Source organism: Coregonus lavaretus, assembly GCF_964263955.1.
Source record: "Coregonus lavaretus genome assembly, chromosome: 21".
Lineage (NCBI taxonomy): Eukaryota > Metazoa > Chordata > Actinopteri > Salmoniformes > Salmonidae > Coregonus > Coregonus lavaretus.
Genome location: NC_140008.1, coordinates 2,035,924 through 2,057,016, shown reverse-complemented (window position 1 = coordinate 2,057,016; position 21,093 = coordinate 2,035,924). Strand labels below are relative to the sequence as shown.

General features: G+C 44.2%; 1 protein-coding gene across 1 annotated transcript; it reads right to left on the bottom strand.

Moving 5' to 3' along the window:
- Positions 1–2,467: 2,467 nt before the first annotated feature.
- LOC311148957 (tripartite motif-containing protein 16-like) lies at positions 2,468–16,183 on the bottom strand. Its single transcript, XM_084186007.1, has 7 exons — positions 15,533–16,183; positions 15,013–15,108; positions 4,971–5,204; positions 4,563–4,722; positions 4,378–4,437; positions 3,629–4,142; positions 2,468–3,317 (listed from the first exon to the last, which is right to left on the bottom strand). The coding sequence occupies exons 1-7, from the start codon at positions 16,112–16,114 to the stop codon at positions 3,272–3,274; spliced, it is 1,692 nt and encodes a 563-aa protein (XP_084042133.1). The 5' UTR covers positions 16,115–16,183; the 3' UTR covers positions 2,468–3,271.
- Positions 16,184–21,093: the final 4,910 nt, after the last annotated feature.

Genomic DNA, 21,093 nt, shown 5'->3' with positions numbered 1-21,093 from the left:
TATGTGGAGTATAATGTAGCTGGACATTGTAAAGTCATACACACAATTATATTACTTCTTATTGACATTCAACCTGGGAATGAAAATTTAAGCAATTAATGTACAAACATGTCTAAAACAAATCCTGCAACAAAGGACCAGGTGTGAATGTTCTGGGGGGTCTAAGTCTACCCCTAACCAGTTTGAATACACTGTTTGATTTCACCCCCAGACCCCAAAACACACCCCACTCAAAACAGTTTTAACAGCCCCCCACTCGATGCAACTCAATATTAAGAAGGCATACAGTCAGTGTACAGCCCAATGCACTACCCCCAGGATCACAACAAGCCCCTCACACATTGGACCACACACACACACAATGTGAATGGAAATATATTATTATATTTTTATATATTACAATCACAAGAAAGGGTGTTGGTTATTTTAGTTTTCCAAGTAACATTTCTTGGACATGTCCTTACTTTAAAAATAAGCATGTTTGGTCTTGTTTGAATCAGCCTAATTCTCTGGTTATAAATAAAATAACCATGATTGGCAGAATGTTTAATTCACATCTCTGGCTATTAATAGATTGTGGAACTATGAAAAATAGGGAATAATGTTCCCAACACACCCACCTCACAGTTCCTACACAGACCCTGAGGCACCATGCAGGTCTGACACCAGAGGAGGCTGGTGGGAGGAGCTATAGGAGGACGGGCTCATTGTAATGGCTGGAATGGAATCTATGGAACGTATCAAACACAAACACATGAAACCACATGTTTGACTGAGTTCCATTTATTCCATTCCAGACATCACAATGAGCCTGTCCTGCTATCGCTCCTCCCACCAGACTCCACTGCCTGACAACCATTCTATTGTCTTGAGGACTTTACAACCATTTGGTCTGATCAAAGACCAGGACACCCTTTCAAATAGATACATCCTCTCAGCCCTGATGACTAAACTAATCAAAGACTAACACACACACACACACACACACAGTAATCAGATCATGGTGACTCCACAGTAATAACATTTATAACTCATAAGTCACCAGGTGTGATTTACCTTTTGACAGATGAAACCCTACATCAACTACTAATGACTTATGGGAGGAAGTGTGCATTTCACATATTAAGATATAATACAAGGATACTTCCTTTGTGTGTTGTACTTAGTCAATTGAAAATGTGCTTAAAGTTTTGAAAAAACAGCCTTTTTGATGATCTGTTTTGAGTTTTGTATTAAGAGTTGTGAAATTCTACCACATACTTGTGAAAATGGTACAAAAGTGATTATAAAATCTATAATACATGGATACTTCCTTAAATGTACTTATTTTGTGTTATACAGTTATGTTATTGAAACAGAATACGTCTAATGAGAGAATAAATAAGTCAAGTCCAACCATTACCTCTCTCCTCTTTCACATCCCTCTATCATCACTCCATGGGTGTGTCCCAATAATCTCTCCTTCCTCCTGAAGTGTATCATTCCTTCACTACTCCTCTCAAATGTAAAAGCATTGGATTGGTGTTGGCATGGGGTAGAGGGAGTTTACATATACCAGTCATTTCCTTTTAAATCCATGAAGGGAAGTGGACAAGTTCACACTTAGAAAGAAGATAATAGTTCCACACCCCATGTGTCCTGATAACTACAGGAATGGAACCATATTGAGGTTGGCTGCTTTCTATAAGGTTTGATGGGAGAGAGAGAGAGAGAGAGACAGAGACAGAGACAGAGACAGAGACAGAGAGAGAGAGAGAGAGAGAGAGAGAGAGAGAGAGAGAGGAGAGAGAGAGAGAGAGAGAGAGAGAGAGAGAGACAGAGACAGAGACAGAGACAGAGACAGAGACAGAGACAGAGACAGAGACAGAGACAGAGACAGAGACAGACAGAGAGACAGAGAGACAGAGAGACAGAGACAGAGACAGAGAGAGAGAGAGAGAGAGAGAGAGAGAGAGAGAGAGAGAGAGAGAGAGAGAGAAAGAAAGACAAAAACAAAGGGGGAGGAAACCACTAAAGTCATTACCATATTGTCATTTTCTAACGACAGGGAGAAAACATGTAAAATCTAGAAGACTACTTTAGATCTGGTCAGAAGAAGCCTAGTGCACTACGTAGGGAACAGGGAGAGATTTGGGACAGAGACAGTAACTCCTGTATGGAAATCTTCATTCTAATGACAGTGAGCAAATCTCCACCCTATTCCCTATGTAGTGCACTACTTTTGATCTGGTCAGAAGTAGCCTAGTGCACTACGTAGGGAACAGGGTGTCATTTGGGCCAGAGTCAGTAACTCCCCTGGGTATGAATTGTCTCTCTATCTTATCTGTCTTCTATATGATGTTCTCCTCTCCTCCTCTCTTCTCTCCTCTATTCACTCTATTCTATCATCCACACCACATGCCAGCTTCAACACAATCCATTTACAAGTTAAAGACACACCTTGGAATAAATAGCAAAGGAAAACTACTACTAGATGTATTTTTTATTTCCCATCACCATGAATCATATTTAATAACTGAACAGTAGCAGACCTAACTTCATCTGTTCCTGACTCTGGGTAGTGGATTAAAAAGACCATCAATCTCCAATGATAGTAAAGTATAATTCTGAACATTACTGATATACTGAGTGGCAAGTCAAGATATCTGCTGTTTTTATTGTTTGGTTAATAGCACCACCTGCTGGACAGGTTTAATATTGCTGGACTGAGCAGTATGGGAGAATAAAAGATGCCAAACTTAGGGTCGGTTTCCAGGACATCTCCATTAAACATGCTTTTTAGTCTAGGACTAGGCTTCATCTGTGTCCGGGAAACCGGCCCATATAGTTCAATTAGCAAGTAAGTAACACTACCTGTTCCATGATACTGAGGAAAATTACATTGAGACAGAGAACCAATTGAGAAAACATTTCAATGGTTCTGAATGACAACCAACATACATTAACAGCATACATCATGATTAATGTAAATGTTCCCAATTAAAACATTGCATTTGATAAAAAATACGTTATTACGTTTTAATTAAATTCTGAAGATTAAATCAGTCAGACAAAAATTATTGTACAGGAAAACAGAGTATTATATCTGGGGACCATCACCACCAGCATGACTAGTATCTATGTGGACCCTACTACAGTTTAACCAGCTCAGCTATAGACTACACCAGCATGACTAGTATCTATGTGGACCCTACTACAGTTTAACCAGCTCAGCTATAGACTACACCAGCATGACTAGTATCTATGTGGACCCTACTACAGTTTAACCAGCTCAGCTATAGACTACACCAGCATGACTAGTATCTATGTGGACCCTACTACAGTTTAACCAGCTCAGCTATAGACTACACCAGCATGACTAGTATCTATGTGGACCCTACTACAGTTTAACCAGCTCAGCTATAGACTACACCATCATGACTAGTATCTATGTGGACCCTACTACAGTTTAACCAGCTCAGCTATAGACTACACCAGCATGACTAGTATCTATGTGGACCCTACTACAGTTTAACCAGCTCAGCTATAGACTACACCAGCATGACTAGTATCTATGTGGACCCTACTACAGTTTAACCAGCTCAGCTATAGACTACACCAGCATGACTAGTATCTATGTGGACCCTACTACAGTTTAACCAGCTCAGCAGTACCATTATAGAGATAAAACCCAGGATAGAGGGGCTGAGTGAATGTGGTCTGGACTCTGTGGAGGAGGGTCATTGTGTCAGAGACACTGTAGAAGGACAGAGTACCTGCCTTGTGATCCAGGTCCACTCCTACTCTGGAGGACTGAGGGCCTGATACTTTAGTCTCAACACTATTGTGTCTGAACCAATAACTACCTCTACGACACTGTAAACTCCAGGACTTGTTATTGTATCCAAATCCACCATCTGTCTCTGTTCTGCTGATGTCTTTATATGAGACTGCTGTATAAACCCACTTCCCACTCCACTCCACCTCCCAGTAACAGCGTCCAGACAGACCCTCTCTACACAGAACCTGCCACCAGTTGGTAAATCTGTCTGGATGAACAGGATATGGTTGTTCTTGGCCTGTATAGGTCACCTTTCTGTTCCCTTCAGACAGAGAGAGGAGTGTGTCTGCTGTGTTTGGGTCCAGTGTGAGCTGACAGGAATCTGGGAGAAGAGCAGAGCAGAGACCAATGAGGGGAGTTAGAACAATAAGTGAAGTCAGATACTGTATCTACCCTGTCTTTGATTAGAGCACAGCAGAGATCAAATCAGAGAAATATGAGGAGTCAGATAGATACCCAGTCTTTGATTAGATCTACTATTGCTATATATTTCTAGAGGGATTGTTAGGAGTGTCAGAAAAAGAGACTGTTAGTTACTTCAGAATAAAGAGACTCACATTGTAAGAACTGTTCTCTGGTCTTGGGCTCTGGAGGCAGTACAACATCCACTATATTCACTACAGACACACAAACACATTCACAGAGAGAGGGAATGTTATCATCATACCATATTCCACATGTATATGACTAGTAGGGAACTTTCAATGGTCTAAAGTTGATGTTCTTATTATTTTCAACACACCTGTAGTGGAGATCTTGGTCCATTCTCCTTTAAGGACGTCTTCTAGTTTCTCTCTCAGTTCAGACACAGTCTTACTCACATCTCCAAAGTACTGAAGAGGACGGACAACGATGCTGGGTAAGTCTGAAGATACACTGGTACTGGAGAGAGACTGATAACTCTGGAGAGAGAGAGAGAGGGAGAGAGACTGATAACTCTAGAGAGAGAGACTGATAACTCTGGAGACAGAGAGAGAGAGAGAGAGAGAGAGAGAGAGAGAGAGAGAGAGAGAGAGAGAGAGAGAGAGAGAGAGAGAGAGAGAGAGAGAGAGAGAGAGAGAGAGAGAGAGAGAGAGAGAGAGAGAGAGAGAAGAACCAAATGATTGAGAGTTTTAATTTCATATCACATGTATCAAGGCAGTTGAGTTACCTGGAGGAAATTGATGTGATCCTCTGTGTGTGAGAGCTGCTCCAGCTCAGTGCTTCTCTTCCTCAGCTCAGCTATCTCCTGCTCCAGTTGCTCCAGGAGTCCTTCAGCTTTACTCACTTGAGCCTTCTCTTGGGCTCTGATCAGCTCCTTCACCTCAGAGCGCCTTCTCTCAATGGAGCGGATCAGCTCGGTAAAGATCTTATCACTGTCCTCCACTGCTGCCTGTGCAGAGCTCTGTTAAGAGAGAGAGAGAGAGACTGACTTGTCTTAATTTAATGAGCAATCCTCATTACACTAACACCCCCACCCCCACCCCTAAAAGCACATTGCGTGACACCACAACCTCTACACAATCACATTATCCAGTACCCAACACCACAGTACAATACACCATCCAGCACCACATTCCAACCGTCCATCCAACCCCTCCTCTCCAGCCGTACAGACAGCCCCCCTGAGCCCCCATACCTCCTGAAACATCTCCACACTGTTGATCATTTTGTACAACTCAAACTCAACCCTAAGGCGTCAACAGTAATGGCATTACCCTGGCAACACAGAAAAAACATGATGAACAGTCTGTCATTGCAGAAAACGGACACCCCTCCCCAACTCCCAGGTCAACCCGAGCCAACCAGCTATTGGTGTCCAGGGCTCCATGTAATACCCTCCACTGGACGACCCCTGACCTTTCCAGCACTGGGAGCTTATAGAGCCCCTCCACCTATACCCTGCCATGCTCTCAGCCCCCACAACCCCCTGCCACTGATGCCCCTTCACTCCCACTAAGCTCAGAGTGTTAAAAGTCAGTAAGTCCTCCAGACTCTCCTGCCAGTCCCCAGTCTCTGCTGTCCCTTGCAGTGGTGGAAACGGTGGTGGCCCCTCCTCAGGCTGCTCCAGCCCTCAGTACTGCAGCATAGAAATCAGAGACCCCTGCTGTATTGAGTCTCTCCGGCCGCATGATGAAGATCTGCTGATCCAGCCCCAAACCACCAGCCCTCCTCAACAGAGCACATGTTGGTTCCCTCCAGCCCACCTCCGTACGGTACAGAATCCTCTGCGCTGCTTTGAGTCAGAACGCTGCCACCCTGCTCTCCAGGTCCACCAGGCCTTGTCCCCCCTCCTGGACAGGCAGGTACAGCACTGCCGCCCTCAGCCAGTAATGCCCAGACCGGAAAGAAATCACTGGCCAATTTATGCCATAGGGAGGATGCCGCCAAGTTGTTGATGATCAGAACCCTCCCTCTGTATGACACTTGGGAAAGGAGCCACCAAACGTCCTGGTACACAGTACGTTTGGTCCTTCTGTACAATAGAGTCCAGGTGGGACTTGAGTCAGTTAGCGAGGACCTTGGTAAAGACCTTATAGTCCACACAGAGCAATGCCACAGGCCTCCAGTTCTTTAAGTCGCTCAAATCCCCTTTTTTGGGCAGGAGAGTCAAAGCCTCCCGTCTACAGCTTAGCGACAGCTCCCCCACCCCGACGCACTCACACAACACACGTTCTGTCCAATAATTCCCCAGAAAGTTACTCACTCATCAGGCTCCCTCATCTCCCCACAACAGAAGTTACCCACCCATCAGGCTCCCTCATCTCCCCCACAACAGAAGTTACCCACCCATCAGGCTCCCTCATCTCCCCTAGGAGTGGGCGATATACCGGTTTGATAGTAAAAACCGGTATTGTGCCGCGCCATGATATGGATTTAGCAATATCATGGATACCGCGATTTATTCAGAATTCATAAATTCGAATTTTGCATCAATATTTTTTTGTTCCAAATTTCAACTGAGTGATAGTACTAAGTAGCTACATCTTTTTTTTTTTTTTTTTATCCAACCTTTCTTGGTTCTTACGAATAAAAGAATGTATGTTAATATGTTGACCTATTTTTATGAGCGCACGTCGCATGCACTTGTTGCACGCATGTAGTGCTAGCAACAAAGAAGTGTGCAGGCAGCTGCAGTTAGGAGGCAGGTTAACTATTGGGGGAAAACTTTACAATCCAGGATGAGCGAAAACACAGAAATTGATGTTGCTCAAGAGCAGGAGGATAAATTGGTTAAGAAGAAAGGGGGCACCTCTGTTGTTTGGAACTGGTTTGGCTTTAAAATCTCCGACCCCGACCAAAACACTACCATATGCAAGTTGTGTCGTCGTGTTGTCTTAGCAAAAGGTGGAAACACGACCAACCTGTTCAATCACTTAAAAAACATACATGTCCGTGAGTATGAACAATGCACCAGAATGCGTGAGACAGTAAGCCCAGGAGCTCGCCCGAAGACAAGCCAGACTCGCACTCAACAATCAATTATATCATCATTTGCTGCCGGTACTTGCTATGAGAAGACGAGCAAAAAATGGATAGACATCACAGCTGCGATTACAAATCACATAGCGAAGGACATGGTACCGATTCAAACTGTGGAGAAAGAGGGGTTCAGAAAGTTGATTCAAACTCTGGACCCAAGATATGAGATCCCGAGCCGCAAATATTTTAGCCAAAAATGCCTGCCACAGCTTTACACAGAATGCTGGGACAGAGTTTACAGTGAGATAAATAACATTCCATTCTTCTCCACTACTGCCGATCTATGGTCAAGTCGTACCACAGAACCTTATATAAGCCTCACAATCCATTACATAGACGGTGACTGGAAACTGAAAAGTAAGTGCCTACAGACGTCTTATTTCCCAGACGACCACACCGGGGAAATAATTGCAGGTGGGCTGAGGGACATACTGTCGTCCTGGGGATTAAAAGAGTCGCGTCAAGTTTGTATGACGACCGACAGCGGATCGAACATGATCAAGGCATTGCAGCTGAACAAGTGGGCAAACCTTGGATGTTTCGGACACAGGCTGCACAATGCTATTGGTAAGTTTCAGGACTGTAGCCTAGGCCTACCCTGTATGATGCTTATTATTAAGAAAAAATACAGCTCACATCAGCCATGTACCGTAGGCTAAATCTAAGCACATCAGATTTGTAAAATGTGTAACAGTTGAATGTAAATGCCGTAAATCCTCAAACAAAGATTAAAAGTTATATTGTATTGTGATTTCTATATAAAAATGCATTATTATTAATTATTATTGTATTGTGATTCGATTATTTTTCACCCTATTATTTTGATTTCTTATTCCCAATTTCCAGAGAGGAGTGTCCAAAACGCTCCCGGGCCACAGGGGTGTGCGATTTCCCGGGCCACAGGGGTTTGCAAAAAGGTGGTTAGCACGTTCTCATACAGCTGGAAAAAGCAGAAGGCCCTGATGACAGCACAGAATGAACTAAGCCTGCCCCTGCACAAGCTCATCACAGAATCTCCGACAAGGTGGGGATCTCGTCTGAAAATGATGGAAAGAGTCCTGGAGCAGGAAAAGGCCATTACACAGGTCCTGGCAGGGGACAAAAAGACACGGCACCTTGTACCTACCTGGCAAGACATCCAGGTCTTGGAATCAGTCACAGCAGCACTGAAGCCACTCCAGGACTTTACAGATGCCCTGTCAGGAGAAGCGTATGTGAGCGTGTCCTATTTGAAGCCTGTCATCAATCTGTTAAATGCAGAGGTTCTAAATCTGAGCAAGGACGATACAGAACTGACCAAAGAGATCAAGATCAAGGTTCTTGATTACTTGAATAACAAGTACACTGACCCTGCAACAGATGAGCTGCTCTCCATGGCTACCTTTCTAGATCCAAGGTTCAAGACCAGGTACATGTCCGCTGAGAAACTGGAGGACATTAAGGTATTTATTCATTTGTTCTTGTTTTATTGCTTCAAATGTAAAGCACTTTGGGCTGCATTTTATGTATGAAAGGTGCTATACAAATAAAGTTTAATTATTTTCATTTTTTAAGGTGAGAGCTGCCTCAGAGACCGAAGCCCTCCTGGTGGAGAACACAGCCCTGGGAAAATCGTCTCTTGCAGAGGATCACACTGACAGGGAGAAAGAAGCTTCCACTGCTCATCAATCAGGCAAGAAGCCCAAGAAGAGCCTTGGGAGCTTCTTTAAGCAGACCAGCAGTGCACCTGCCTCATGTTCAGAGAGGCAGATCATTGAGCAAGAGCTGAATAGCTACATTCTGGCAACGGCAGCAGACAGCGAGTCTGATCCTTTGGAGTGGTGGCGATTTCACGGATCTAATTTTCCACGTGTGAGTTGTCTGGCAAAGAAATACTTATGCATCCCTGCCACAAGTGCCCCCTCTGAGAGGGCATTCAGCACTGGGGGCAATGTGGTGACATGTCACAGGGCAGCACTAAAGCCAGAAACAGTCAACATGCTGGTATTCCTGGCACGGAACTTGTGAAGAAAGTTCTAGTGAAGATTTGTTGATATTGTTGATAATTGATGGTTGAGGCTTGAAAGGTTTAGTTTCAAACGGTTAGTTTTTTACATATCTACGGACCGTAGCCAAAACAAACACACGTATTTGAATTTGTAATTACCTTATTTTCTTTATCTCCTGTTATTTTTTATTTAATTTTACTTAATATCTAATTTATATATATATATATATATATATAGGCCTACCTACCTCATGTTTACGGAATGCATGTTTGCACAATACAAATAAAAACTTTTCAGGTCCATACGGTCCAATGCCTCACTCTTTCTGGTTATATAAGGTTCAAATACATATTTTTCCTTAACTAATATAATTTAACCAAGAAGGGATATTAAAATGTGATTCATATTTTTTTACGTCATATATCGTGATATCATATCGATATCGTCTGGACAGTGGAAAATATCGTGATATGAATTTTAGCTCATATCGCCCACCCCTAATCTCCCCACAACAGAAGTTACCCACCCATCAGGCTCCCTCATCTCCCCCACAACAGAAGTTACCCACCCATCAGGCTCCCTCATCTCCCCACAACAGAAGTTACCCACCCATCAGGCTCCCTCCTCTCCCCACAACAGAAGTTACTCCCCCTTCTGCTGTCCCCACCTCTCCCAAAAGCCTTGGAAGCTTGAGCAAAAAGTGACATCTTGGAAGAGCTTTACATGGAATTTCCAATAGGACACCTGCCTGGGCCCTGTTGAAACAGAGAACTGAGCCCTGTACTAGGTGCAGACACATTTTGGAAAGCAAAAGACAAGGTCATTGATTTTGGCTCTAACCACTAACAACCTACCCTTACACACCTCTTTTGCTACCCCTGCACTAAGAATTGTGCCATGGCATTTCAATGTTTTTGTTTGACATATTCCCCCAGTCTCTGCCGATGTTCATGTTAAGGAAGTCTAACCGTGAAATCTCCATAAGAGGTGGGAGGGAAATCACCACAATCAGAAACCAGTAGAGAAGCCCATTAAGCCGCCATGCCAGAAAAAACCATCCATTTAAGCAGATTCTGAAGACATGCCCTTAAGAACCCATGACCCATTTTCTCAGCCTATACCGCTTCCTGGGTGAGAGGACACTAAACCCCTCATTCTTCATCACGTGTTGTACTGACCTTACAAACCTTCCAGGATCAATCAAATAAGACTCCAGCAGAACCTTCTTTTTCCCCTTTAGTCTCCATCAGGAACCTAGAAAGTTCTCTCACCGTATATACTGGGCCCTCAGCCTGACATCCCTCTGGATCCAATGAGCCATCTGAAAACGAGACGCCTTGTCCTCCGCTCCCGCAGACTCACCTCCCCCCTCTTCCTCCTCCTCCATTGGCACGGTACCGTCCTCCTACTCCCCAGTCTCTGCCCCCTTGCACTTCCCCCCTGATCAGAGCCTCTTCCCCAATGACAGGCAATATTTGCCTTCGCCCACCGGAGTCTCTGTTACTACAGAACCCTGCCTCAGCTCATGTAGCCCAGCTGCAACCCTCCCCACCACCGCTTTCTCCACGGCCTGCGCACCACCACTTGGCCCTGCTCTACTCTCCTCCCTCCTGGTACCACCACCACTTGGCCCTGCTCTACTCTCCTCCCTCCTGGTACCACCACCACTTGACCCTGCTCTACTCTCCTCCCTCCTGGTACCACCACCACTTGACCCTGCTCTACTCTCCTCCCTCCTGGTACCACCACCACTTGACCCTGCCCTACTCTCCTCCCTCCTGGTACCACCACCACTTGACCCTGCTCTACTCTCCTCCTTCCTGGTACCACCACCACTTGACCCTGCTCTACTCTCCTCCCTCCTGGTACCACCACCACTTGACCCTGCTCTACTCTCCTCCCTCCTGGTACCACCACCACTTGACCCTGCTCTACTCTCCTCCCTCCTGGTACCACCACCACTTGACCCTGCTCTACTCTCCTCCTTCCTGGTACCACCACCACTTGACCCTGCTCTACTCTCCTCCCTCCTGGTACCACCACCACTTGACCCTGCTCTACTCTCCTCCCTCCTGGTACCACCACCACTTGACCCTGCTCTACTCTCCTCCCTCCTGGTACCACCACCACTTGACCCTGCTCTACTCTCCTCCCTCCTGGTACCACCACCACTTGACCCTGCTCTACTCTCCTCCCTCCTGGTACCACCACCACTTGACCCTGCTCTACTCTCCTCCCTCCTGGTACCACCACCACTTGACCCTGCTCTACTCTCCTCCCTCCTGGTACCACCACCACTTGACAACTTTCATGTTTTGAAATTATACTTCATTACTATAATGATTATCAATAAGCCTAAACATTAATTCAGTCACCTCTGGTCGACAAAAACGTATTTTCCTAGTACATTAATTGTCAAATTCATCAACCAGCATCGAGCACTCTGCCTTCTCAGGCAAGCGAGGGGCATGTTGAGGTAAATATGCTGACCGCCAAGGTTGCATTATGTCATTTATTGGTGGGCTGGAAGATGCAGTGTTTTTTCTTTTCTATTCAGAGGCTATTTACTCCCAATATGAGATAATTTTATATAGAAGGTTTTTATAATGCATGTTTACTAGGGTTGAGGTTAGCGCATCTGAGTAGGGATTATTTGGGTTCAATACCTGTCCTACCTATCAATCATATTGCTGCTTGTAGCCTATAACTGATGATCCCCACACTAGAAACACCCAAAACTATCTGTGCTAGCAAACCCTGTGTTCCACCCCTCCCCTGTGTAACCTTGAGGTTTGTTAAGAAACAAACACTTGTCTACGAAAACAGACATGTTTAACGGATTCCGCTTGGCACCCAGCCGAGAGCACACGGAAACCACTTGCAAATTTACCAAAACTAACCAACTACTTGCGGTCTGTTCGGAAGCAATAAACGGAGGCAGATTAGCCACCACAACTCTTATCGAAAGAGGCGACATCTGCACCAACACACCCCTCACAACAAGACAAACCTTTTTCATTAACACAACCACCGCCTTGTTCATTCTGGATGCAGAGTCCAGATGTTCCGCTCCAACCTGTTCGCCGACCATGAGCAAAACTTCCTCCACACCTTTCTCCGGAACGGACCCGAAGCGACAGCGTTTCTTCTCCACTCGGTTGAGGCCATCACGCCGCCCTAACAAACTACCCCTACTCCCCCCTCAACTCTAAACGATAAACAGTGGAAACTAATAAACAAACCCTCCACCATCAGAAAATAAATTCAGAAAATACGCAAGAACCAAAAGAAAAAAGAATAGTAGCCCTCCTCACGAACCACAATCTCTCACACGACCAACTTCTTCTTCTATGATATAATGGCGGTCCACAAACCAACGTTAAAGGTGCATGCCGCCACCTACTGTGCTGGAGTGTGTGGTCAATCACGGTTTCCAACATTTCTAAATCCTCCTACCTACCTCAGTACTTCTGAGAAAATAAAGAAGAGCCCTACTAACTTCTAATAGACCCTCCCCCATCCCCAAAATCCCTTCCAACCCCCCCAACCCCATCCAACCTCAATGACCCTACAATTCAATCTTTCCCTCTCTTCAACATACTTACAACAATATAACAACACATGCTCCACCGTTTCATCGACCGTACCCCCCAGACACAAACCATTCCCATGCTTGCCAACCAGATGTAATGACGAGATCAATGTACAATGTCCTAAGCACAATCGAGAAAACACCACCTCTTCCTTCCTAATCTGACCTTTGAATCTTGGTCCACCGACATTTCCCCCAACTGGACTATAATATAAATCCATTATACTTTGTGATACAAAATGGGAAAAGGGGAAATTATAATAATACAAAAAACACCCTTCCAACTAACCCTACACTCATTAAATACCCACTACCCCATTCCACTACTTTGACCCTATCTGCTCCTGCACCATGCCAACGGCCTGGGAGGACGGGACACCACCACTCAACACACCCTGTAACTCTTCTGAAGTCTAATCTTGTATGCCCAAATACTTCTCTGCAGCTGCCACCACAATATCTATTTTCTGTGATTTATGTTCCATTTGTGCGGTACAGTTGATAACCATTGCTATGAACTCTAAGAAGCTATCATTACTGAAGCATATATCACTCGTTGGCCTATCCCTCTGTGCTGGCACAGATCTACTACTCACAGGGATCCTCTCAGGATCTCTCACCCTTGACCCATCCTCCTCTACTTCCTTCACTGCCTCAGCATACGACACCTTCTGCACTACTCTGACTCTAGCCACCACAACCTGCCTCTCTCGCACCGGACACTTCCGATCCCCAGCAACATGGGCATCCCAACAGTTGACACACACAACTTTATCCACCAAAACTACACAATCCTCTATCCCATGCCCTCCTGCACACTTCCCACATCTTGGAATCTCCCTCCTACAAACTGCTGCAACATGACCATAAACGTTGCACCTGAATCAGCACAGTGGATTCGGCACAAAGTTCTAACATGATAACTGATATATCCTACCATTACTTTATCGGGTAAAGACTCAAAATTCAAAAGGACTGACAGTGACTCCTCTGTTTCACCACGCTCACCACCGGGTCTGTGTTGCACCAAACGGCGGGAATCACAAACACCAGCAGTCTTCAACCTTAATTGCTCCACTTCTACACTTAACGCTACCCCAGAAATCACTCCTTTCAATGGTGCCCTGTTCCTAAGAGAAAAGCAAGAAACAGATCTTGACCCAAGTTGCGTGACACGGAGCGCCCACTCCCTCTGGTCAGAAGAAACACAAACAAATATCACAAGTCCACTACAGGTTACCTTCACTGATTCAACTGCACCCAACTCCTTTCCCACCCACCCTGAAACCACAAATGGATCTGCCAAAAGATATGGATCCACTTTGTCCTACAATGTATCTCCTACTGCACCAGATTCTTCTTTATCATGTCCATTGATGCCAGGCTCTGGTTCTGAGCTCTTCACCACACCTTCTACCTCACTTAACTCTCCCTCATTCATTTCCATTTCACCTCCAGAACTCAGTCTGGCGAATGGCTCACTCTGTTTGCACTTGAATTATAACATTTGAAATGTCTCTATTCCTTTGAACATTTTGTGAGTGTAATGTTTACTGTTCATTTCTGAATGTTTATTTCACTTTTGTTTATTATTTATTTCACTTGCTTTGTTAATGTAAACTTATGTTTCCCATGCCAATAAAGCCATTTGAATTGATTTGAATTGAGAAAGAGAGAGAGAGAGAGAGAGAGAGAGAGAGAGAGAGAGAGAGAGAGAGAGAGAGAGAGAGAGAGAGAGAGAGAGAGAGAGAGAGAGAGAGAGAGAGAGAGAGAGAGAGAGAGAGAGAGAGGGAGGGCTCCATGTTAATGTATAGGGGACATGAGTCAGTCAAGGTTACTCATGGTTATGTGATGAAGTAGCCCCGCCTGCGATTTCAAAATCAGTGTCGGCCCTCAGCCCAATAGGGAATGTCCTCTTGGTGCAACGGTCAAGCTGTTGCTTTCTCCCGCGGTAGACCTGGTTCATATCCCGTCGGTTACATTAAGCAGTCTATTCTCTGAACAGAGTCCAGACAGCATGTTCCCAACAGTGAGGTCAGTGGGATTGGAGAGAGTCCCCTCTCCCTCTCTCTGTCTCTCTCTCTCTCTCTCTCTCTCTGACTGGAAGAGATAAGTGAAATTGTGTGTCTCCTCTGGTCAACAATACTCACCTTGAGAGACTCCACAGCCTGTTGGAGCTCCTTCAGCTCCTTCTCTCTCTCCTGGAATCTCTGCTGGACCTTCTGCTGACTCATCCCCAGCTGCCTCTGTGGAGAATCACTCTTCAATGAGCTATCAAGCTTTATTTGTCCAGTAGATCAATAGTATAGTAATGTGACATAGGGCCCATAGAGAGGAAGGTCTAAAATCTTGAGGAAGTCCCTTTATCATATGACATTATCTATGTTGCTATGTTAATGATTATAGTTTTTATGGTAGACGTACATGTATCAAGGGGTTGAGACTGAACTTTGAACTCCTAAAAGGGCATTCGGAATGATAATAGTGTTTGACTTCAGAAAATGGTGATACATTGGGAGCAAACTCAATATACTCAAGGTCTGTGTTCATATTTGTTCTGCTGAGGATCGATTTCATTTGATATCTCTCATATTCAAACAGCCTTAGTTCCTACTGTATCTTTAATTCTTTGTTTATCAGACAGTCACCAACAAGTAGTTCTGGTCTTACCTGTTTCTCAGTCCTCTCTGCTGCAGCTGACACTGTATCATGGCCTTTATGTTCATCCATTGTACACAGCATACAGATACAATGCTGATCGGTACGACAGTAAACCTCCAGCAGTTTGTCATGATGAGAGCAGATCTTCTCCTGTAGTTGTGCGGTGGCTTTGACCAGCTTGTGCTTCTTGAAACCAGGAAATTCATAGTGAGGTTGGAGGTGAGTCTCACAGTAAGAGGCCAGACACGCCAGACAGGACATGAGGGCTTTCTGCTTTCTGGTCCCAGTGCAGAAATCACACGCCACATCTCCAGGTCCAGCATAGCACAGAGCAGGAGGGGGAGCAGCCTGGAGTCCTGTCTTCTTCAGTTTCTCCACCATCTCAGCCAACATGTTATTTTTCCTCAGATTAGGCCTTGGAGTGAAGGTCTCTCTGCACTGAGGACAGCTATAGACACCTTTCAGATCATCCTGATCCCAGCTTTCTTTAATACAGCCCATACAGTAGCTGTGTCCACAGGCAGTAGTCACCGGCTCCTTCAGTGGATCCAGACAGATGGAGCAACAGAACAGTTCCTGATTCTCTGCCATTTTGGTGCTCTCTCCCGTAGGTTAAGCAATGGCAGTGTCAAAGATGACTTTCTGTTCAGTGTCAAAGATGACATTCTGTTTCATGGAACTCTACACCAGAGGACAGGAAGTGGCTTCCTACTTGACTGTGTACTCTGTATGTAGAGGGGATGTGGTTTCTTCGATAAGGAAGTGTGACAGAGTGTTGGGTAGTAGGCAGAGATGGTTAGTATTTATGTTTGAAATACATATTTTAATTACTTCTGAATATTTTGTCATTTGAATTACACTGGGCTTAACTACACTCCAATGCATTTTGTATTTTGTACTTTCAGAATACTAAATCGTTTTCTATGCATTTTTTTATAGCGGTTCACATCTTGTGGCCCCCCCTTTCACCCTGCATTGGTATCAGAAGTCTGATAGCACTAAGGTGTGATAAGAACGTCTGTTAAATTAACTAAATATAAATGTATATGTAAAAATGTTGATAAATACTTTGTTGAGGGAAAATGTACTTGATATGATTGTAATATTTTGTTGTCTCACCTAGCTGTCTTAAGATGAAGGCACTAATTAAAAGTCACCCTGGATAAGTGCGTCTGCTAAATGACTAAAATGTAAATGTCGATGTAAAAATGAATAATTGCAAAGCATGCTGAGAATTATTCTAAAGAGCTCCACCCCTAAACAAGGCCAATAATAATACCCAGTGTGCTTTACAGTTAATTTATTATGTTCATTTTCACATATACATTTACATTTGAGTCATTTAGCTTATCCAGAGTGACTTGCTCAACTAAGGTAGATAGCAAAATACAGTATCACTGTCATAGCAAGAAAAAAGGTTTTGTCACTGTTTCTGAGAATGTTGTTGGTGTTTGGATCGGTTACTTGCAAATGTATTTTTGTATTTAAAATGAATACATTACATTGAATGAAATACATTACAAAATACAAGTATTTAGTAGTTTATTTTGATACATTGATCTTGATGGTATTTTGTATCTGTATTTTGTAATTGTATGTAGTAATTTCTACCCATGCGTGGTAGTAGAATACTCTGTCTGCAGGGTTTTTTTAGGACCAGGACACTGGAGGCAAAGGACCGGTTTAAACAGGAAAATGTCCTGGAGTTTTATTAAAAATAAATGTTTCACAAATCACTTTGAAAAGGCATTGAAAAGGCAAAATAAAATACCTACAGTGAGGGAAAAAAGTATTTGATCCCCTGCTGATTTTGTACGTTTGCCCACTGACAAAGAAATGATCAGTCTATAATTTTAATGGTAGGTTTATTTGAAAAGTGAGAGACAGAATAACAACAGAAAAATCCAGAAAAACGCATGTCAAAAATAATATATATTGATTTGCATTTTAATGAGGGAAATAAATATTTGACCCCTCTGCAAAACATGACTTAGTACTTGGTGGCAAAACCCTTGTTGGCAATCACAGAGGTCAGACGTTTCTTGTAGTTGGCCACCAGGTTTTCACACATCTCAGGAGGGATTTTGTCTCACTCCTCTTTGCAGATCTTCTCCAAGTCATTAAGGTTTCGAGGCTGATGTTTGGCAACTCGAACCTTCGGCTACCTCCACAGATTTTCTATGGGATTAAGATCTGGAGACTGGCTAGGCCACTCCAGGACCTTAATGTGCTTCTTCTTGAGCCACTCCTTTGTTGCCTTGGCCGTGTGTTTTGGGTCATTGTCATGCTGGAATACCCATCCACGACCCATTTTCAATGCCCTGGCTGAGGGAAGGAGGTTCTCACCCAAGATTTGACGGTACATGACCCCGTCCATCGTCCCTTTGATGCAGTGAAGTTGTCCTGTCCCCTTAGCAGAAAAACACACCCAAAGCATAATGTTTCCACCACCATGTTTGACGGTGGGGATGGTGTTCTTAGGGTCATAGGCAGCATTCCTCCTCCTCCAAACACAGCGAGTTGAGTTGATGCCAAAGAGCTCGATTTTGGTCTCATCTGACCACAACACTTTCACCCAGTTCTCCTCTGAATAATTCAGATGTTCATTGGCAAACTTCAGACGGGCCTGTATATGTGCTTTCTTGAGCAGGGGGACCTTGCGGGCGCTGCAGGATTTCAGTCCTTCACGGGGTAGTGTGTTACCAATTGTTTTCTTGGTGACTATGGTCCCAGCTGCCTTGAGATCATTGACAAGATCCTCCAGTGTAGTTCTGGGCTGATTCCTCACCGTTCTCATGATCATTGCAACTCCACGAGGTGAGATCTTGCATGGAGCCCCAGGCCCGAGGGAGATTGACAGTTCTTTTGTGTTTCTTCCATTTGCGAATAATCACACCAACTGTTGTCACCTTCTCACCAAGCTGCTTGGTAATGGTATTGTAGCCCATTCCAGCCTTGTGTAGGTCTACAATCTTGTCCCTGACATCCTTGGAGAGCTCTTTGGTCTTGGCCATGGTGGAGAGTTTGGAATCTGATTGATTGATTGCTTCTGTGGACAGGTGTCTTTTATACAGGTAACAAACTGAGATTAGGAGCACTCCCTTTAAGAGTGTGCTCCTATTCTCAGCTCGTTACCTGTATAAAAGACACCTGGGAGCCAGAAATCTTTTTGATTGAGAGGGGGTCAAATACTTATTTCCCTCATTAAAATGAAACATCAATTTATAACATTTTTGACATGCGTTTTTCTGGATTTTTTGTTGTTATTCTGTCCCTCACTGTTCAAATAAACCTACCATTAAAATTATAGACTGATCATTTCTTTGTCAGTGGGCAAACGTACAAAATCAGCAGGGGGTCAAATACTTTTTTCCCTCACTGTATCTCTCCTCAGAGCATAATTACTGGGCAATCACTTACAAACTCAAAAGATCAGGGTGTTGTTTCAGTTCTCGGAACAGGGTTCTGAGAACTGACACATCTCAGTTTTCAACCCTAATGCTGAGCTGTTGTGACTTCTATCTCAACAACAGGATGCTGCCCCTCACCCAGAAGCTGTTTTGGCACTCCGCCTAGAACAGTTGGTTTAGACAGAGGATCAACAACAGGATGCTGCCCCTCACCCAGAAGCTCTTTTGGCACTCCTCCTAGAACAGTTGGTTTAGACAGAGGATCAACAACAGGATGCTGCCCCTCACCCAGAAGCTGTTTTGGCACTCCGCCTAGAACAGTTGGTTTAGACAGAGGATCAACAACAGGATGCTGCCCCTCACCCAGAAGCTGTTTTGGCACTCCTCCTAGAACAGTTGGTTTAGACAGAGGATCAACAACAGGATGCTGCCCCTCACCCAGAAGCTGTTTTGGCACTCCTCCTAGAACAGTTGGTTTAAACAGAGGATCAACAACAGGATGCTGCCCCTCACCCAGAAGCTGTTTTGGCACTCCGCCTAGAACAGTTGGTTTAGACAGAGGACCAGAAAGAGGAACTTGTGCGACACACTGTTCTAATGAAGTTTTACTGGCAGAATGTTTTCTTCATTATATCTTCTTCACATAATAACTTACGTTTAGTACCTTTAAGACTAACTGTATGTCATCTTACTTAATTACCTTGTACCTAAGTCAATTTCTGTCACCACAAATGTTATCCACAAGTTCCTCTGACTGGGGAAATAAATATAGGGCTTCATTGACAACATCCTGAAGTATCCCTTTAAGAACAAAACTATAACTGAAATGTCTTTGGCCACCATACCAATCAAAACTACATCAAACGAGTTCATCAAGAGGTCCATAGTCTTTGAGATAGTGGCTGGGTTGGAGACCCACCAGCCGCATGGTGGCTCACCAAACGGGCATAGAGAGTTGACTGCAGCAAGGTGTACTGCTTAACTAGGATGTGGCCCTAATTGGAGAGTGGCTTTAGGGTGGAGTAGCATTGCAACCAAATCAGATTTGTATTACAAGTGAATAGGTGTGTCTGTGTGAGTGTGTGTGTGAGTGAACCTGTCCTACATCACCTGGTATACTCGGCAGCTGGGTAAACACCTCCCGAGTATCATTTCTTACTCGGCAGGATCCGTCCACGTTTTCGGAGGGCTCCTGGCAAGCGGGGAGTCGCCGACCCGCGTTCAATGTGCCGGTCCGCTTAGCGAGTGCGTCCCGCACGCCCCCATGTCTTCTTTTTTTTCATTTTCATATTTTTGAAAAAATAATTTTTCATATTTTTTTTTCTGCTTCAAAGTAGATTAAGTCAGCTTCTCCAACATTACGGTTTTTTCTCTGCTTCAAAGTAGATTAAGTGAAGCTTCACCTCCATTCAGGCAGTTATCACACCCCCCCACCCGGATTCGACCCCACTGGTCATTTAAAGACGTGTTTGGCTACGGGCACGTGGTAAGTTATGCGTTCACCTGGTAGTCGTCTTTTTTTTCATTTTCATATTTATGAAAAAAAACATGTTTTATTTTTTTGGTAGTCATTTAGCAGACACTCTTATCCAGAGCGACTTACAGTTAGTGATGCATATTTTCTTCATATTTTTTTTTTTTTTTTATATATATTTTTTTTTCTAGCTTTATAAAAAAACAAACAGATAAAAATCTGGTTTTCCTATTTGAAAAAAGTTGAAAGGCAACGTGGATCTACTGTGGTGTAGTTCTTCCCAGCATTGCAACCAAATCAGATTTGTATTACAAGTGAATAGGTGTGTCTGTGTGAGTGTGTGTGTGAGTGAACCTGTCCTACATCACCTGGTATACTCGGCAGCTGGGTAAACACCTCCCGAGTATCATTTCTTACTCGGCAGGATCCGTCCACGTTTTCGGAGGGCTCCTGGCAAGCGGGGAGTCGCCGACCCGCGTTCAATGTGCCGGTCCGCTTAGCGAGTGCGTCCCGCACGCCCCCATGTCTTCTTTTTTTTCATTTTCATATTTAAAAAAAAATAATTTTTCATATTTTTTTTTCTGCTTCAAAGTAGATTAAGTCAGCTTCTCCAACATTACGGTTTTTTCTCTGCTTCAAAGTAGATTAAGTGAAGCTTCACCTCCATTCAGAGCCTGCTGATCTTC